The 20,480-nt window shown below is 39.1% G+C and overlaps 1 protein-coding gene and 1 long non-coding RNA gene across 5 annotated transcripts in view; one reads left to right on the forward strand and one right to left on the reverse strand.

The window, feature by feature from the left end:
• Window positions 1-5,892, reverse strand: part of LOC144988916 (uncharacterized) — a 44,190-nt gene extending 38,298 nt beyond the window's left edge. The window contains exon 1 of the long non-coding RNA XR_013653002.1: window positions 5,549-5,892. This is a non-coding gene — a long non-coding RNA (uncharacterized LOC144988916). The remainder of the gene's footprint in view (window positions 1-5,548) is intronic.
• Window positions 1-20,480, forward strand: part of LOC144988873 (uncharacterized) — a 385,609-nt gene that overhangs the window by 108,346 nt on the left and 256,783 nt on the right. The window contains exon 2 of one of the 4 annotated variants that reach the window (XR_013652932.1): window positions 14,145-19,361. The exons of 1 other annotated variant lie outside the window; for it this stretch is intronic. Coding sequence is in view for 1 of the 3 variants with exons in the window: in XM_078940117.1 (XP_078796243.1) it covers window positions 8,913-9,057 (145 nt within the window). In the remaining 2 variants the exon portion in view is untranslated. Of the gene's footprint in view, window positions 1-8,399; window positions 9,058-14,144; window positions 19,362-20,480 lie in introns of those variants that run through there. 2 more of the 4 variants (XM_078940117.1, XR_013652931.1) reach the window with 2 other exon arrangements.

Below are 20,480 nucleotides of genomic sequence, written 5' to 3' on the forward strand. Positions count from 1 at the left end.
ATCTTCAAATTTTCAACAATTCAGCCATTTTTTCAACAATTTCAGCTTTCATGCTTAAGTCCTACAAATTTTGACCTATTTCAGCCATTCTACTATTACAATGTTCAACTTTTTCAGCTTATTCCTGCTAGGACTTTTGCACCTTTAACTTTTCATGGTTCTTCCAGTACAGTTCAGCCATTTCTTCAGCTAATTCAGCTTTAATTCAGCAGTACAGCATTCAACCCTGCATTTTCTTCTGGAAATGCAGCTCCTTCTAGTTATATAATTATATTTTATATTATAAATGATAAATTCCTATATTGTTATTTGATGTACAAATGTATTCATTTAGATTAGGGTTGGGCGATGTCCCCTAAATTGGCCGTTGACGATGTTTGCTGTCAACCATCGGGATGGACGATGACATCGTCGGGGGGGTTTACATTTTTCGTTCTTATATAACTGCTATTCGTTATTTTGCTTTTTTCATTTTAATTCCCAACTAATGGTTAATCCGCTATGATCCAGTATAAACTGAGGGAAGTGACTTTAACAAAAAAAGTAACAAACAAAATAGAAAAGAAGTAGTCCGCTCCCGCACTTAACTAGTGAAGTGGACCGGCGGAGCGCGGACTTAAAGCTTTGTGTCTGAGGGGAAGGGGGGGTACATGAGCGGTATGTGTGGGAGATTTAAGACTGCGATGCGTCATGCATCTCTAGAGGTACGAGCTACCGAACTCAGAACCGGGTCTAAAAGTGTGTGTCTGAGCACAGCTCGGATCGTCAGCACACACACAGCGGTTTGAGCTTCAAAGCAGAAATGTCGCTCAGTCCTTAGAAAACATTCAAACAATCACGTGGATTTGTGTTTCCAGTCGTGTCCCGACTAAATAAAGGCTTATGTTATTCACAGGCTGCAGCACCACCCAAAGCTAATGTTGTTAGCCCGTGTTAGCATACTGCTAATCCTGGCTTCGTTCAGAAAAAGCACTGACCACACGGATTAAAATTCAAATGATGAGCGAACAGGTGTTTCATAATAACCGTAAAATTATTAAAAGCACGTTTAGAAGATCATCTCGTATTTTACTGAGCTGACATGTCAATATATATAGCTGCTCGGCGCTGTTTAACATAGTTTTGTATTGAATTGTTACATTCAATAAAGTTCCAAAAAAAAAGCCGCTCGGCCGAATTTATATCCTTCCGGTTTTCAAACCCTACTGCGCATGTGCGAATGATTTATTCTGACCGAAAGTGTGACTTTAGTGAACGTTTTTATATTCTGAAAACATTTTTCTGGGCCCATGTACACCGTTGGATTCTAATCCGACCATTGATCCCATCAAGATATTTTGTACATGTAACCGCGGCTTATGGGGTCGACGCGCAACGTGGCGGGGGCGTGGCATCACGATGGTGGTCTCTCCATCGGGATGTCAGTCACCCATCACGATGGACGATGATATCGTCCATCGGCACAACCCTAATTTAGATTGCATGTCTGTTCATTCCATAATAAACTACCAGAAATAACATGTTTTGTCTGAAATATAATCAATCAGACAGATTCTACTAGTGAGATTTAACATTGAAATATTGATGATCATGAACATCAATACCAACCATAATCCAGTCAAAGTTTAGCGTCACCTTTGAAAAAAGTAGCATTTTGTAAGGTTTACATAATACACTCTGTCTGTGAATGAGGAGGCCCGACTTGAACTCTGACAACATGCCCAAGATTCACCCTGAGACCAAAGCGTTGATTATCAAGAGGCTGAAGACCAGATCCACTGCTGAGGTGGCTGACACCTTCAATGTGTCTCAGTGTCAAGTACAAATAAGAAAAATATTTGAAGAGTCTGGAGATGTTTTTGACAAGCCCACAACTGCTGGGGAGGACCGTTTGTTGGTTGGAAAATCCAAGGCCAGCCCCTTTTCCACTGCAGCAGAGCTCCACCAGGCCTGGTCACCTCAAGTCCCTGTGTCAACCAGAACAGTTTGTAGAATTCTGTCTCCAAATGGCCTCCATGGTGGAATCAGTGCCCAGAAACCAGCACTAAACAAAAGGCAATTGAACAAACGTGTGGCATTTGCCAAGGCCCACAGCCTGCTAAAAGGATGGACGCTGGAAAAGTGGCAGAAGGTGGATTTCTCAGATGAGTCTTCAGGTGAATTACATCACAGGAGACCAACTGGAGCCCGCATGGACCCAAGATTCACCCAGAAAACAGTTAAGTTTGGTGGTGGAAAAATCATGGTCTGGGGTTACATCCAGTATGGGGGGGTCCGAAACATTTGCAGGGTGGAAGGCAATATCAATAGCCTAAAATATCAAGAAGCATTAGCTACCTCTTCCATTCCCAACAATAAAAGGGGTCCAATTCTGCAGCAGGATGGGGCTCCATGGCATACTTCCATCTCTACATCAAAGTTCCTCAAGGTCAAGAAGATCAAGCTGCTCCAGGACCGGCCAGCCCAGTCAGCAGACATGAACATCATTGAGCATGTCTGGGGTAGAATGAAAGAGGAAGCATGGAAGACCAAACCAAAGAATCTTGATGAACTCTGGGAGGCATGGAAGACTGCTTTCTTTGCTATTCCTGATGACTTCATCCATAAATTGTATGAATCATTGTCAAACCGCATGGATGCTGTCCTTCAAGCTCATGGAAGTCATACAAGATATTAAATATGGATCTCAGAGTAGCACTACTTCATTCACTGATGTTATGCAACATATTGTTGTTTTTGAAGTAAATTATTTGTTACATTTTCACATTACTCTCTGTAGACGACAAAACTTCTGTCTTGCCAAAATGTGACCTTTCTGTGTTCATTAAATGATCAATCTTTCTTCAGTGAAGCAATTTTATTTTACTATATTGAACATAATTTGGGAGGGTTTTAGCTTTCATATGAGACATTTCTAAAACCAACGGATTCATTAAAAGAGAGGTTATACGCTTTTGTTTCTACAAAATGGATAAGCGACAAGACTTTGGTCAGGGACTGTAAAAGCTGTTTCAGTTTCTACAGAGAGTTCCTGATGAGGAGCCTTTTCTGCTCTCTCCCATAAATACTCCTGAGGGGGAAATATGTCTGTCCAGTTCTCCCTGGAAAAACAATAAACCCATAAGGACATTCTTTTACATGAACATTGTTTCACTACCTCTGAGCAGGTCTTATTGCAGTGCTTCTCAAATAGTGGGGCGCGCCCGATGCGATGCCAAGGGGGGGCGCGCAGTGTTGTAGTGGCTTTGGGCACAGCTGATACTGGCAATTTAACAGGGGGGGGGGGTGACAGAGGCTCAGTGCTTGGAAAAACATCTGCACCTCTATTGGTTTACTATTATCCATTATGTCACAGAGTTTGTAACAGAATGAAATCTGTGGTTTGCCGTCCCTGCAGCTGCTCCCGTCTCCTGTCACACATGTGAGAATAAAAGGGGAGGGGTAGTGGGCTCAGGCTGCGAGGTGGAACGGGGGGCGTGGCGAGCTGCAAGCGCTGCCTGGATTGTGCAACACCAGGATCATCGTGTGCATTCAGATTCCTCAGCTCATGCTAATTATGTCATTCTTATTAATTAATGTAGACGTTTTGATGACGTGTCTTTATTTTCCATATTCTTTGTCTGCCTGTAATTTAGTTGGTGTCAGTATTTGACATAAAGACAGCAGTAATGCAGGAAAACAGCTGCACTTTATGACATCATAGATAAACAATCATCATGTAGAAAATAAATCAACCCCATGTTTTTTATCTGTTTCTTCAGACTAAAAACATTAAATATGTTGGTGCTGCTGTGTTAATTTTTCAGATCAATTTACATCAAATGGTTCAGTTGGTCAAAATGTTTCCAGTTTAAATAATGACAGATTATTTTATTTCAGGCACTTTAAGCTTCTTTTCTGTTTTAGACTAGAACAGGGTTTCTGTGGCTAAATAAAGTTAATATTTGTTGAAAGTGGATTTATATTGATTTTTTTTATTTTTTATTGTTAAAGGTTTAAGTAAACTTACTTAACTTATTATAGATACTAACCTAATATACTGTCACCGCATGGCTATGTGTGGGGGCGGGGGGACATTTTCTTTTTTGTAGGGGGGACCTGGTAAAAAATGATTGAGAAGGAGTGTCTTATTGGAACATGTTTGTTGAAGATATTGCATGGAAGGAGGTTTGGCTAATTCATAATCTGTAATAAATTCTTGATCATCAATAGAGTAAAAAGTTCATTTTAAGATTATCTACATATTGTACCAAGATAAAACTTTTATTCAAATTAGATTTACATTAAACATTGATACACTCTGTAGTAGTGATGCAACATTATGACTTTTTACAACCAATACGGATACCAATAGTCAACTGATATTTTTAAAATACTTCTCAAATGCCCAGAAACTTTCCTTTTTTTTCTTTGCATGAGTGCTAACGCTTAAAATGGAGTTTTAGGGCAGTTGATAGACTTTTTTTTAATCACGACTTCTGAGTCAAATTTACAAGAACAAAGCCATAGATTAACGAGGAAGAAACACCAACGTTTTCCGTTTATTGGAGCCTAGCTTAAAGAGGAAATATGTGGATCCTTTGGTGAAGCTTTATTTCCAGATAGGTTTGAAAAACAAAGAAATTCAGAACCTTTTGGCGACTCAAAATCAAATTATTGTCAGTGTTGGTAAAGCAGAGTTTCATATGTAAAATAAGGAGCTCAAAGACACATTAGGGTGTAGAGGACCGCAGCTTTATTTTCCTTAATTCACATACCCAGAAATCCCCTAGTCACCTGACGTCAATAGCTGCTCTGTATGCTCACCTCCACTTTAATTTCTTAAGTTTACGAGTTTTTTTTCTCGTAAATCTACAAATAGCTTGTGAGATTGTGGTGTTAAAGCTTGACCTTTGACCCTCTTTGTGACACTTCTGTCGAAGACATTTTTCCAACAGTGAGTGAGTCGTTGGTCTCAGACACGGTAAAATAAGCCCACATGTTGCAGACAGAGGTCTTTAGGGCAGACGCTGAGAGATGTCAAATACCATTTTCTTTATCATTTTAGTTCAGTGACAGAATAATCAATGTTGAAGTAGAAAATGAAAAAGCATGTTGGTGGATTGTTTTTTCATTTTAATTTTGAGTCAAAAATGCAGCTTCATTTTGAAAATGAAAAAACATTTATGATTTAGACATTTATTTTAAATTATGCTACAGAATCGCTTCCATAGAAAGTAACAACAGGTTAAACTTTTAGTCATCTGTCAATTTAATCAGGGATTTCTTTCCTTATCTGAATCATCAGCAGGACGTTGTACTGTCCAACATCTGCCTACAATTATCTTATTATCCGATGCTATCATTCTGTCAACTACTCTGTAGTTTTTGCTGCAAAATTCCACTGAAACAGTGATCCATCTATTCTGATATTGTCCTGAAGTTAAAGAAGATTTATGCTAAATGACTCTGATTTGCTGAAATTTCTTGCACATTTCGGCCACATTTCATATTGTCGCGTGCGTGTGTTGTTCATTGTGTTCTTCTCTGTTTGCTGAAGGTGACATACCTATGTGGTGGAGCTGCAGCTGTGGTTTCCAGATGACATCCAGCAGTCTGCGCTGACGACAGAGCTCCTCCTCGTACTGGACGATGGTTCCTTCACAGAGTCTGCAGATTTCTTCAGCAGCAGCAGCTAGTCGCTCGCTGATCAACTCTCTCAGAGACTGAAGGGAAGACATGGTTCCTGCTCCGATCTTCAGCTCCAACTCCCACAAACACCTCCTTTACGCTGCTTTTTCACTCCAAGCTGACAGTTCGTATCCTCCTTTCGGTCCAAAAACGTCACGAACGTCCGGACAAAACCGCCGCCAGTCTCTGAACACAAGCTAGCTACAAGCTGCTAGCGCCGCGCGCTGCTGTTTACTTCCGGGTCACGCTGATAACTTCATTCTGAAAAAAGCCTTTTACATTTCGATAATCCGAATATTTATTTTTTTTACGAAAACAAATTGCAACGTTTTAAGTCACGAAATATATTTTAATAAAAAAATCTAAAAAAACAAAAATATTTTTGTCAAAACCGCTTGGTAAGCGGATATGACGTCACCAGAATTTACGATGTACTTTTTTTTTAAACGATTTACAGGAATTAACCACAAAACCAAACTGTAATACAAAGATGTGAGCATAAAATGACTGTTTAGGAGATGAAGAACTGTTTAGAGTTGAGACTTAATAGAGACTGAAGCTTTTTTGTTTTTACTATTTAAGAGAATTTTTACATCCAACCTCAGTTTATCTGAAGTCTCACATTTGAACAACAATTATTTCTGGTTTAGTTTGACCCTTTGTCATTGTCTGCAGGTCTGCAAAGCAGAAATACCTGATGTTAAACTGAATAAATTCACTGTAGAAATGTTTGTATTTTTTTCTTCTCGTGTAAAAAAGACAATAATGATGGAGCTGCGGCAGGATTACTTGGCTCAGGTTTTTTTTAACTTATATTTAAAAATAATTACAAAACTCTCGCAGACACAACCACCCAATGAATTAAAGCACATCTTTTAACAAAAAACAAAACCAAAAAAATCTATACACATAAAAATATAAAAAAAACTTTCAGTATAAATTAAAATTTAAGGCAATCAACAATCTAGACCCTATATCAGTAACCATTTTATAGCAGATTTACAAAAGTCATTAATGAAAGGACTTAGGTTCTGAATACGTTTCACTGAGGATGAATACAGTTTGACTTCATTCTTAAAACACATTAATTGGCTCAGGTGCAGTGGGGGGGGGGGGGGGGGGATAATTGTCATGTGCAGCATTTGGCTATTGGAACCGCCCACTTCCATTCACATAACTACAACAGAAAGAAATAAAAAAAAAAATAGATACAACTAAAAAAATAAATTTAGAATTGTAGTTCACAATACTAGGGATTGTCATACAACATGTGATCTTTAATGAAAATGGACAGTTTTATTGCTTTCTTTTTTTCAAGTATTTTAGTGATTTAAAATATAAACAGTTCTTAAATGTAGTGAATAATGGTTTGGTTTAAAAAAATCTACTCTTATGAATGAAGAATTTTCCAGAAATTAATACAGTATTAAATGCCAAATCAAATAAATTATCACCAGAAACTACTAATAATACGATGTGTTTTTGTAACTGAATAGAAATAGGAAAAGGAAAATTTGAGGAGCACCAACAAAAAAATCCTCCCAAAAACTGTTAACATAAATACATTAGAAAACACGGATGATCAAGTGAATCTTTATTGCAGAAAAACAGTTATTTTCTTGAAAAAAAAAAAAACTTTAGGAGTCTCCACCTCCTATAGCTATTCAGGTCTTCAGCAAACTGAATCTGTTTCTGTTTTTTTGTGTGCATTTATTTTAACTGGTCTATTTTTATTTGTTTTTTAACATTTTTTAATAAAATTATTATAACCTTGGTACCTCCGTCTCCTGCCTTTGTGTGCATCCGCCAAAGAAAAATGAATTCCCTCTGGACCACATTAACTTTAGCTACTTCCACCAACAAGAGTGACGTCGTTCACCGTTGAGTTGACTACTGCGGGTCACTTCTGGATCATTTCACCGTCACACAGGAGATCACAGATGTTCACATTTTATTGGAAATATGAATGGCCTTGCAAAAAAATTGATTTCTTTCAAAAATTCAGAATTGAGCACTAAGCCCTGCAGTGTGAACGTAGCCATGGATGCTAGGATGGAGTCACCAAACTTTTTTTTGTGAGGCCACATTAAGTCTTTTACTTTAAAACTTTAAACTGCTTTTATCTTTCTTTGATTGTAAAGCCCTATAATAAAGTTGTATTAATTCATGATCATTATAATAAAATAAATAACACTATTTATAAAAAAATTAAAAAATGACCAAATAACTGTGATTTTTAAAGACTAAATGTCAGAAAAAAATATACTGATACATTAATATGAAAAATAATAAATAGTGGATCCTCTGCTGTCATTTTCCTGCTGAGACTTTTAGACTCTGCTTGGAGAAAAAGAACAAAGTAAACATATGAGTTTCTATCTCCTTTTTATTTTTATTGTGACGCATATATATATATATATATAAATAATCCAATTTAAATGAATTACTTCAATTGGTAATAAGTAATGTAGATAAATGTATTCAACCTAATGTCTTAAATCTATCCAACTCAATATTGTTTTTACAACTCAAATTTACACATTTATTTAACTAAATGTCATATTACTCCAATTCAATTCAATGTTTTTCAATCTTGATTCATTGTACTTCTTGAACTCTCATATGTCTAAGTTTGAGCCTGCAGATATTTTTAAAACAATAAAATGAAAGCATCAATTTAGATTTGCATCATGGAATCATTTACCATTTCTCCATCTTTGACATATCACTTTCTGGCAGTAAATCTGCTAAATAAACTCATCCTCCTCTCCCTCATGGTGCAGAAAGAATCAAAAAAGCAGAAAGAATGAAACATAACGGGACAGTTCAGCTGGAAGTTGAGAAGGAGGCTTTGAAACCAGCAGCAGTTTGAGTCCATTCTGATGTTCCATTCAGGTTTCTGCTACAACAAGCCTTTATTTTGAAAGAGAAACAATAGAAGGAGGAGATTACCAACCCCCCCTGGAATGTTGCCCCCTGTGCAGTGGACTAGTGGGGGCAGGGACGGCTGAACCAATCACAGAAGACTGTTGCAGCTTTCCCTCCAAAAGTCAACCAATCAGATGTTGTTGCTTGGATTCTTTGTCTGGAAGTTTCACATGTGGAAGCTTCCAGAGTCTTTTCTGTTTGGTCTGCAGGCTGAGCAGAACTGACTCCTGCAGGATCACAGGAACTTTCAGGAAAATCTCCAACCAGGAGAAAAGTGTTTGTGGGAGTTGGAGCTGAAGATCGGAGCAGGAACCATGTCTTCAGAACCTCAGGAAGGTTCTGTCAGAGAACAACGTTCTGCTGCTGAAGGAACCATCGTCCAGAACGAGGAGGAGCTCTGTCGTCAGCGCAGACTGCTGGATAGCAGCTGGAACCCGGAGCTTCAGCTACACGTAGTTGGTATGTGACTAAACATTTAAATTATTTTGGTTGCCTATGGGATTACATCTCTGCCATAAAGTAAAAGAGCATAAAGTCAACTAAGCGAGCATATTTAGGAACTGTGTGAGTGAACCAATTCTAACCAAGCGACCCCGTATTTTACAACTGAACGGCTACAATCCTAACTGAGCAGAGATCTTGCTCGGTCATTTCTCTTTTGTGCCCTCACCTGGATTTACGCTCAGTGTTAAGGGGGCATTTCTGTCACTTGCGGGCGGGAACCTTTCTGGTTGATCTGATTGGCTAAAGTTTGCATGTCAAGCAGTGAGGTGGGACTTTCATTTTGGGGCTTTAATAGAAAAGGAACGGCGGCTGTAACGTGGATTAAAAGCATTAAAACGGTAACAAATGCAGTGAATTTCACATGAGAAAAACTTACAGCACAAAAAAACCTTCCATGTGTGGAAGGGTGTGTCCGGCTGCTAACAGACACAGACACACCAGTAGCAGCTTGGTGTTGGCTGCAGGGGAGAGAGTTTTTATGACGTTTGTGCTCCCCTGATGATTTTACACAGCTTCTCAGGACTACGTAACAGTATTTCCGCCTTATGCGGTCTAGAGTTTTGGTCCACAGCCTCCTTTGGAAGCCCCACTGGCTGGGGAAGGGCCCAACAGCCCCTTGACCCCATAAGCGATAAAACGGGATAAGAACATAACAACATAAAAGACCTTTTGCTGCCGTACACTCTAGGGTTGTGCCGATGGACGAAACCATCATCCATCGTGATGGTTGACTGACATCACGATGGAAAGACACCATTGTGATGCCACGCCCCCGCCACACTGCGAGTAGACACCATAAGCCGCGGTAACATGTACAAAATATCTTGATCGGATCAATGGTAGAATTAGAATTCAACCGTGTACATGAGCCCAGAAAAATGTTTTCAGATTATAACAAATGTTCACATGGGTCACACTTTCAGTTGGAATAAATCATTCGCACATGCGCAGTAGGGTTTGAAAACCGGAAGAGGAAATGAGTTCTGCTGAGCGGCTACATACATAGATATATCAGCCCTGTAATATACGAGACGATCTTCTAAACGTGCTTTTATTAATGTTACGGTTATTATGAAGCGTCTGTTCGCTTATCATTCTAATTGTAATCCGTGTGGTCAGTGCTTCTTCTGTTGAAAAACGGAGCCGGAAAGAAGCCATGATTAGCAGTATGCTAACACGCTAACAACATTAGGTTTGGATGGACATAGAATCAATGCGGGAAATTCTGCAATCTGCATCCTGGCTGCACGTTAAATATGTGGGAATAACATCAGCCTTTATTTTGTTGAGACACGACTGGAAACACAAATCCACGTGATTGTTTGAAGGGTTTCTTAAGAATGAGTGACATTTCTGCTTGAAAAGCTCACACCGCCCCAAACAAAGCCGCTGTGTGTGTGCTGGCGGTCCGAGCTCTGCCCGGACTCATAATTTTAGACCCGGTTCTCCTGAGTTCTGTAGCTCGTTCCCCTAGAGGTGTGAGACGGATCGCAGTCCTAAGTCTCCCACACATATCACACACGTAACAAAGCATCCCCCCTTCCCCTCAAACACAAAGCTGTAAGAACGCGCTCCACCGGTCCACTTGACTATTTAAGTGCGAGAGCGGACTACTTCTTTTCTATTTTGTTTATTTTCTTTGTCTCCGTATCTTTTTTGAATCGCTTTTTCTTTATCCTTTTATATTCTATGTTTTACTGTGTATTACCTTGTATTAGCGTAAAGCACTTTCTGATTTTTATCTTGAAATGTGTTATACAAAGAAAGTTTATTAAAGTTTATTATGGTGTTTTGTTCCAGAGAAGGCTTCGGAGCGCAAACAGGACCGACCGGCTTCTCCATGAGACTTAACCATGTCTCTGAGCAGACTTATAGCTTTGTGTTTGCGAATGTAGCAACACGGGCGGTCCAGGCACACACTAATAAAAATAGGGACTTAACCAAATGGAGACGTGGTTCCAAATTTAAAAGAAAAAACAAATAAAACACAGGATTAAACCACAGGGGGCCTCAAGCCCATCTGCGGACAGAGCTGGTTAATTAATAAAACAAAAACATAACAAAAACACCCCAATCACATGCATATACACACTGTGACAACAAAAGCAAAAATTTTTTTTTTTAAACACAAGTTAACCTCCACTTGAGTACCAGTCAGACACTGTTGCAGGTATCTAGGAAAGGGTAGACGTTCACAAGTCTCACAAGGCCTTTAAGTCACAGGAGCGTTGAGGTTTCCTAATAGGGTTTTGTCAAAAGTTTCTGGCGTCCTGGTGTGGCCACAGTAGCTGGGCGCAGGAAGCAGCAGGCAGGAAGTGCACCCATTGACCCGGAACTTACATGCACATTTCACTATATGGGCGGGGCCAGGTGTTCACACTTAGTCTGATTGCATGGGGTAACATGGTGCACCTAAGAATTAAAGTTAGGTGCACCGGATCAAAGACTCAGTCTAGTTTCCTGGCCTGAGGGACCAGCACCACTGACTCTGACTCCCCTTAAAGAGATAGGCTAGGAAACAAAAGATCAATGACCACCAGCTTATTACTGTAAGACATTAGTGTGTTTAGTGTGCATAAACTTTTTCAAGGACTTCCTAAAATGGCAATTTGCGATGGGTCTTTAATTGTTCAATACTGTACCGTAGAACTATACCAAAATACTATAAGTGTCATGTTCATTAAAGTATTATATTTTAATGCTTTGTTATTTTTTTGGGCAGACCAACAAGCAATATTAGCCAACATCTGAGCTACTCTTTGTACACAGCACCTGTGTACGAAGCGTAGCTGCTCTGATGCTTGGTCTCATAGTGCCGACGAGCTTATACTCTTTCATTACAGCAACATCGTCAGTGCAAATCAAGCAGACACACTTTCCGTTGATTTCCTTAAAGAAATATTCATTTTCCCACCGTGTTTGAAATCTTCTCACTTGCTATCTTGCGTTTCTTCAGTGCTGCCATTTCAGGGGCCTGTTGCACAAAAGTAGGATAAGGCATTAAGCCAGGATATCTTGGTGATCCTGGCTCAGTTGATCCCCAATCCGGTTGCACTAAAGCTGGATAGGGGGCAGGAGGATATGTTATGGTATAAGTTACCATGGAGATTTATTCTGTGGAGCTAGCCTGCTCCAGACCAGGCTAAATTCCAGGATCTATTTAATCTCATCCCTAATGTCAGTCAGCAGTCGCCACAAATGGAAACCAATAGTTATTTCACTGCTCACTGTACATTGTTATCACATATAACTAGACCCACTGTCATTATTTAAACGTTAGTGATCATTAATGTCAATCATTTTGGATAAATAATGAGTTTTAGATGATGTTGCTATCATTAGATAATTTACAGTTTCCCATAGACTATAAGGCTATATATAAAATGATAGAATATTAGGGCCACAGAGGGAAAAAAAAGACAAGTCATAATATTGTAACCAGTTGTTTTAAAGGAGGACAGTTGTTAAAATGACAGATGTGGGGCATTTCGTGAAATTGTCCTTCAGTATGGTTTCATAAACGAAGACATGCTGATGTGCCAGAATATGAAGTATCACATTGTCATAACTATAAAAACTGTAAAAAGAAGATGTTGCTTTTCTGCAGAAAGAACCAACCTCATAGATTTATGACTTTATCCTTTTTCCTTAGTGGGCCCTAGTACTCTGTCATATAAACAAATACACATTCCATATGAATATAAAAACACAATGTGTAACATTATGTTCCTTTATTGAATAAGGACAAAACAAAGCAGGTAAACTTTATCACTGTGGCGGTGTTGCCTTTCTTCTTAATGATATCTTTTACCTCCTCGTATGCCTCCATGAGGATTTGTGCTTCAGACGGGGAAAAGTACGCGGCTCTAGTTGCCATGGTAAATCAGTTAATCTGTGATCTGTCTATTTGAGTGAGCCGTGAGCGCGCACCTATCCAGGATTGGTTACACCTGGCTTAATGAATCCGTGTCTGCTCATCCTGGCTTGGTCTTTGTGTAACCAATTAAGCCTGGAAGCACATGTTTTGGCTTCATTGAGCTCAGCTGAGTCATTTATCCCGGATGTCTTAATTCTACTTTTGTGCAACAGGCCTCAGGTGACTCGTGGTAAATATTCTTCTTTGCTTAATTTTGTTTAGAAGAGAAACACCTTTCTGTGACCGACTCCATTTAGTGTTGAAACTGAGAAGTGCAACAGAGTTGAGCTCAAGCGCCATATGCGGGCCATATTCATTATATTTTTAAAATTTGCTGTAGGCCAATAAAAACAGATCCGCAGGCTGTAGTTTGGACACCCCTGCTATAAACACACAACTCAGTGTATTTGTCCTTTCAATGCAGAAAGTTTGCATTGGTTCAGTCTAATAGTGAAATGCAGTAAAGCAGTGGATGATTTTGTGTGGGCAGATGAATGTATTCTCCACATTTAAGTATGCCCACCGATTGTGAACATTTCCAGCGTTGATGCTCATTTACCACCACTGGTCAGTGTCCCTCAGCATCTGTGTGGACTTCATGAGCAGGAATGATTTGGCTAGACTTCAGCGTTTCTTCCTTTTAAACTGCTGTTCAACAGATAGGACGAATTGCTGGTTTCAAAGCTGCAGCTCTGATCCATGGACATTTATGAGGTGTCTCATTAGAGTCTTCATCACTGTTTCAAATTTCATCGCATAGTTGAAGAAGAAAAAAGGAATTTAGAAAAGAGCAGCACTTTAATTTTTCAATGTTTTTACACAGTTACAATCAAAAGGATCACAAGAATTCTGAAGCTCTGCACAACATGATATAATCTTGTCCTCACTGTCCTCCGGTAGACTGGCAACCTGTCCAGGCCGTGCCCTGCTTTTGCCCAACAGTAGCTTGTAAATCATTGAGGATCCCCATGACCCTGAAAAGGATTCAGTGAGTTCAGAGAATGGGGGGGTTGAATTAAAAAAATTAAACTGAAATACTTTTGAGGCGGTTTAGATTTTTCTTGGTGCATAACAATGCTAAAAAAAATTTTTAAGTATAAAAGGATTCCTTCTTGTGTTGCTGCAGTTCTCCCCCAGCATTGGATGACTGAAGAGGATCTCTGCAACCAACAGAAGAACTTCAGAGTGGAACATGAGAAACAAGAACCTCCACATTATAAAAAAGAGCAGGAGGATCAAGAACCTGCACAGATTAAAGAGGAGCAGGAGGAACAAGAACCTCCACAGGTTCAAGAGGAGCAGGAGGAACAAGAACCTTCACATTATAAAGAAGAGCAAGACGAACGAGAACCTCCACGGATTAAAGAGGAGCATGAGGAACAAGAATCTCCACACTTTAAAGAAGAACAGGAGGAACTAGTTCTTCCACAGATTAAAGAGGAACCAGGGGAACTCTGCATCAGTCAGGATGAAGATCAGCTTGATCTGAAGCAGGAGACTGATACCTTGATGGAGATTCCTACTTATGAGGAAGATGAGAACAGTGAAGCAGATCTAAACAATCAGCAGAGCTTTAATGTAACTGATAGTCAGGATGAAGAAGGAAACCAACATGAAGAATCAACATCAACTACAGATGAAGAGACAGAATCAACATCAACTACAGATGAAGAGACAGAATCAACATCAACTACAGATAGAGAGACAGAATCAACATCAACTACAGATGAAGAGACAGAATCAACATCGACTACAGATGGAGAGACAGACCAACAGAAAACGGATTCTGAAAGAGTCTGTAAAAATAATGTTATAAGCTTTCATCAATTGTCTCAAGTTAAAATTCTCATGAGAACTCACACAGAAAACAAACCTTATTCTTGTAAAGAATGTGATAAAGGTTTTAGTCGAATATCTAATCTCAAAAGACACATGAGAACTCACACAGGAGAAAAGCCTTTTTCTTGTAAAGAATGTGAGAAAAGTTTTAATCAAATATCTGATCTCAACAGACACATGAGAACTCACACAGGAGAAAGGCATTTTAGTTGTAAATATTGTGGCAAATGTATTAGAGATGAATATGATCTCAAAATACACATGAGAACTCACACAGGAGAAGGGCCTTTTTCTTGTAAATATTGTGATAAATGTTTTAGAGATGTACTTCATCTCAACACACACATGAGAATTCATACAGAAGAAAAGCCTTTTTCTTGTAAAGAATGTAAAAAATATTTTAGTTTTTTATCTCATCTCAAAATACACATGAGAACTCACACAGGAGAAAAGCCTTTTACTTGTAAATATTGTGATAAATGTTATAGTCATGTATCTCATCTCAAAACACACATGAGAACTCACACAGGAGAAAAGCCTTTTTCTTGTAAAAAATGTAAAAAAAGTTTTCATGATGGTTCTAATCTCAAATCACACATGATAATTCATACAGGAGAAAAGCCTTTTTCTTGTAAAGAATGTGATAAAAGTTTTAGTTTTTTATCTAATTTCAAAAGACACATGAAATCTCATATATAAGTGAAACCTTTTTCTAATAAAAAATGTATCTAATGAAAATTCTCAACTTAAGAAAAAATTTAAAATTATTGGGTCAAATATGAATCAGCTTTAAAAAAAAATAAAAGAACAGATTTTTAATTTGAGAAATGCGTATCATAACTGAAAGATAAATTAAACTAGTTCCAAAGTCGAGAGTACATATTGTAAATTTGAAGCATTTATTTAAAATATTAACTGTACATTTGAAACTTGGATTTAAAAACTACAGTTTTTCACGACTATAAGGCGCACTTAAAAGTTATACATTTTTTCCGCCATCAGGGGGAAACCCATGAGCCGGTGCGCCTATTGTGTAGTTGTGGGTCGTAGAAGAAGATGGAGTGAGGAAGGGAGAGAGACGTAAAGGCCAAGTGGAACCTACCTGCATTGCAACTATCTACATTTTAAAGCCTTCTATGCTCCTTCTACTCATAACCCTCAACCATTTCAGTACAGAAGGAGTAAGCAGAAAAGCAGCTTGCCCACTGCTTTAAGCTGCTGCTTTCGTTGGAGGAGAAATGCAGAGACAGACTGGGGCAAGTCTCTGTGTGTGCTGAAAGGTGCAGGTTTTGGCTAGCACACATGAAGAAAGGAGACGTGCAGCACAAGTCTGTGTGTCTCTGTGTGTGTGTATGTGCTGAAAGGAGTAGCGTTTTCTAGCACATATAGAAAGTAAGAAAGGAGAAGTGGGCACGGCGGCGTCTGTGTGTGCTGTGTGTTTAGTTCTTGTGTAGGATAAGGAGGAAGGGAGACAAGAGCGCGCAAGTGAGCGACCATTCAGTTTGTGTTCAGTTAGGGAGGGAGAACAGTAACAAAAAAAGTGTCCTCTAAAAAAATCAGAGTCTGGATTTTTTTATTAACCCACTCTAGAAACTCTGAGGGCCCGAACAGGGCATTAACGTGCCCGCGCCTTAACACCCAGTGCACCTCTTGTATGTGTTAAAGACGGGAAAATCCCCCATGACTGAGACCGCGCCCTACCATCCGGTGCGCCCTATGGTCGTGAAACCACAGTACTGTATTTTCATGACCATAAGGCTACTGGGTTATAGGACACAGTCTCAGTTATGGTTAGTTTTTTCTGTATTTAATACATACAAAAGGTGCTCCAGGTTTTAAGGCACGGGTAAGTTGACACATACCAGTAAAACACGCCTGCTAGTGTTGAACCGTTACTGCGTTGTTTCTGACTGCGGTCGAAAAACCCAAGGGAGATCCTCTCCAGGGACGATGGGGGTTCTTCCTTCAGGGTTCACTTCCCTGTTTGGACTCTCAGAGCCTCCAGAGCGGGTTAATAGAAGAACCAGTCTCCGTTCTTTTAGAGGAAATGTTAATTATTTCTGCTCTCTGTAACCGAGTAACACAAACAGAATGCACGCTCACGCACTCGCTTGCACTGAGCCCCCCCCCCCCCCCCCCCCCCTCCTTCCTGCACACGCGTGGGCGCCAACACAGCGGCTTCAGCACACACACACTCAGTGTGTGTTTAAAAAGGCAGCGGGAGTTGGTTATGATTTACTTTTCATTTTTTCAGTCATAAAAGAGGATCCAAACCTCCATCAAACTCCTAATCCTCTTTATCTGACATGAACAGCTGGGCTAAAGTTCTATCAAACACGCCAGGTTCCCTTTCGTCATTGTCAGAGTCTTTCTGGTGGCCGTCTGGCTCCTCAAGCCCAAGCTTTTACAATCCGTTCACAAAGTGTGGCATAACTCGCCCGGCGCTGCCTCCCAAAACAACAAAAGTTGACGTTTCCTGCCCTGTTGGACATATCCTACCGCCCTGCTCCCGTTCTTCTGGACATTATGACTCACCAGGATGTTAAAAGTCAGCGGCGCTTCGTCCATGTTGGTGATGTGGCTGGGCTGGAGGTGTTTGTCAAAGATCTTTCTACTGCACTAGGAGTGGAAGATGAACAGCTTTTCATTGTAGTCCGCTGGAAGTCGCTGCAGCATTGCAATCCTAGCCTGGATGGAAAGATGATGGCGTTTCATAAGGTGAAGGTGAATATTGTCTCTGTTAATAGCGTTACTGCCCTCAGTCGAATGGTGACTGCAGAGAAGTGTCTCCAAACAGTTCGCTGATCATTAATCAATCGAGTCGCCTTGTTTTTCACAGAAATTTAGCTGCGTCATCTTGACTTTTGGAGTTCGTTTTCTAGCTTCCTCCACTTGTGAATCATGGATTAATTCATCTTGAATTTTCTGCAGCTGCTCCCATGTTCCACCTTGTAGATGATAGCTTGCAGTTTAAATCGTGCTACAGGGTTAGATAACTGCCTGATTAAAATGTATACTGATAAAGTACATTTTAAATGCTTTAAAAAGAAATAATAAAACAGAACATTTAGTTTTTAGTATAAAATTACTATTTTGAATATTACTTTTCTTTCTTTTTACTATGATTTTGAACAAGAAATTTGTCTTGTTGGATTACTTCAAAATACGTTGCAGTTTCAGGGCATTGATATCGAGTCCCTCGATTGAAAAAAAAAAAGTGCATGCATAGTTTCTCCAACTAGAGATAGAATGTCAGGAAAAGAAGATGCCTGCACAATGGAAGCAATCAAACACTGATGAAGTTTACATGCTTTTAATTTTTTGTGGCATTAATTTATTCATGTAATGTAAATATAGAACATTGATCAAATGTTTAGATATAATCACTACCATCCTTAATGTCACAGCAGTGATATCCTTAACAAGAGGCAGTGTGGTTTATGAACAACAATGCAATAGAAAAAATCCATTCCACCACATTTTGGGGTGTGTAGATAAAGCTGTAACAGAGCAGCTCCTGCAGAAAATTTCAGAAAAACCAAGTTGGGTTTTCTGATCCTAATGACCTTATGACCTTTTTCTAATTTTAACAGTCAGATGCCAGTTAGCCTACTTTGGCTCTTAATTAGCTCACTTGTTTTTGTCAGTTTGTTTTATCATTCTCTTATCATAATCTCTTTTTTTGACAAACATGGACTTGCACCCAGTGAGAAGCATGCCTGATACTATTTTTGTGGACTGCTTCCCAAAACTTCTGGGCCCGAAACAATCCACTAATTTATTGTCTACACAATCAGCTGTTGTCCCCTGGCAACACAAATGTGGTCAGAGATTGCTGGGTTTTTTTTATTGTTTGTTTTTTTATTTGTTTGTTGTTTTTGATGATCCAATTTCGATCCGATTTGATGCAGTCATTTACAGTTAGATTTACAGTTTGATTTACAGGCAGAAGTGAACATTGAATGGAAATAAATGAAGAGTTTTCTAACATCTGATGTGTCCTGAGAACATCTTTCTCATACACCTTTTTGGGGTTGTCATCTATAAGCTACAACCATCAGAATCCAACTAAATCTGCTAAATTTCAATTTGCTTTTTTTAATAGATGGACCTGTAAATACAAATGTGTTGTTTTTGATGATCCTGGTTTAATCTTCATCTCTTGAACAGCTTAATTGTGATTGTAGTTTATGCTGATACAATGTGTATGTCGTCTTTGCCTGTGTTACCATGACAACACTGGGAATATTTGGTTCAATTCAAACACTTTTTATGTGATCGGTGATAGTTTTAAAAAGTAGTGACTACAGTTTATATTTTTTGGGGTCATATGAGCAAAGAATTTCTTTAGGAAAGGATTTTCTCCTAAATGAATGAAGGAAGAGGCTGGTGTTCTTGGGATTCCTGTTTTCTAGTAGACATTAGAACTGTTCCTCTGTTCTTTTTGGTTCTCAGTGTTCTGTTCCAGTCTTTACTGTGAATAATAAAATGGACGTGAACATCAGTCAGAAGTGTGGAGTCTTTCCCACAGTGTGGGTTTCTGCTGTTTGCTGCTTCTCTGCTGGTTCCAAAGCTGGACTCTACAGGTCCAGTTCTGACTGCTGAACTCAGGACTGAGGTCAGATCACAGAGCTCCATCAGAAGCTGTGAAGAAGACTGAAGCAAACAAACGGCTTCTCTGTAGTTTTATCATCAGTCTGAGTGCAGCAGTGAGGTTCTGCTCCACAGACATCTGTCAACTTCAGTCTGGCTTTGAGTCTCTTTTAAATCCAGATTTGGTCTTGGAAGATGAATTCAGCATTTGCAGCTTTTATGATGTATTTTTAAGATAAGATATTCCTTTATTAGTCCCACGAAGGGGAAATTTCCTTGTTGCGGCAGCAGTACAGGTAAATGAGCAGTATATAAAAAAATATATAAATATTTTTACTTTGATCTGTTTTATCTTTTGAACAGGTTAGTCTTTTCAAAGTAAACCTGCAAAAATGTTTCCAGAATGTTGGGATACTAAAGAGATTGATAAAGTTAATCAAATATTGTTTTCCTAAATAAAATGTGTTTAGTGTTGTAGATTAACCATTTTTAAGTTAAATCTATTGTTACTTATTTGATGCATTTCTATTTTCAATTGGTCATTGATGCAATACAGTAAAAAGGAAGGACTTTTATTTTGAAGTCTCATTATGTATCTTTTCAGCTCTTCCTGTAGACATGGTTTTAGTTTTGGAGGAGACGACCTTGAGATGAAGGAAGATGGTAAGAACAGAGCAGGAACAATCTGTCCAGACAGGCAAAGGGAATGGTATCCCACAATCCCTTGCGGTGCTGATCTAACAGCAGCACCAAAGTTACACCTTAGGTTAAGTGCCACTAAATCCTATTCAAATGGACACGCCATGCTGCTTCATAGTGGAAGATAAAAAGTCACACAAACACACACCATACATAACAATAAAATAATAATTCATAAAATAGAAGTTCACATCAGGTAGATTTGTTAAACAGCCATACTGAACTGAGCCCTATGAAACGCTGAATGGAACTGAATTGAGATGTTAGCGTATCGTTACACCCCTAGACATAAATCTGATGGAGAAATCAATAGAATCTGCAGTTTTGATCA

This window comes from Oryzias latipes, chromosome 2 (genome assembly GCF_053564925.1).
Source record: "Oryzias latipes strain Hd-rR chromosome 2, Olatipes_Hd-rR_3.1".
NCBI lineage: Eukaryota > Metazoa > Chordata > Actinopteri > Beloniformes > Adrianichthyidae > Oryzias > Oryzias latipes.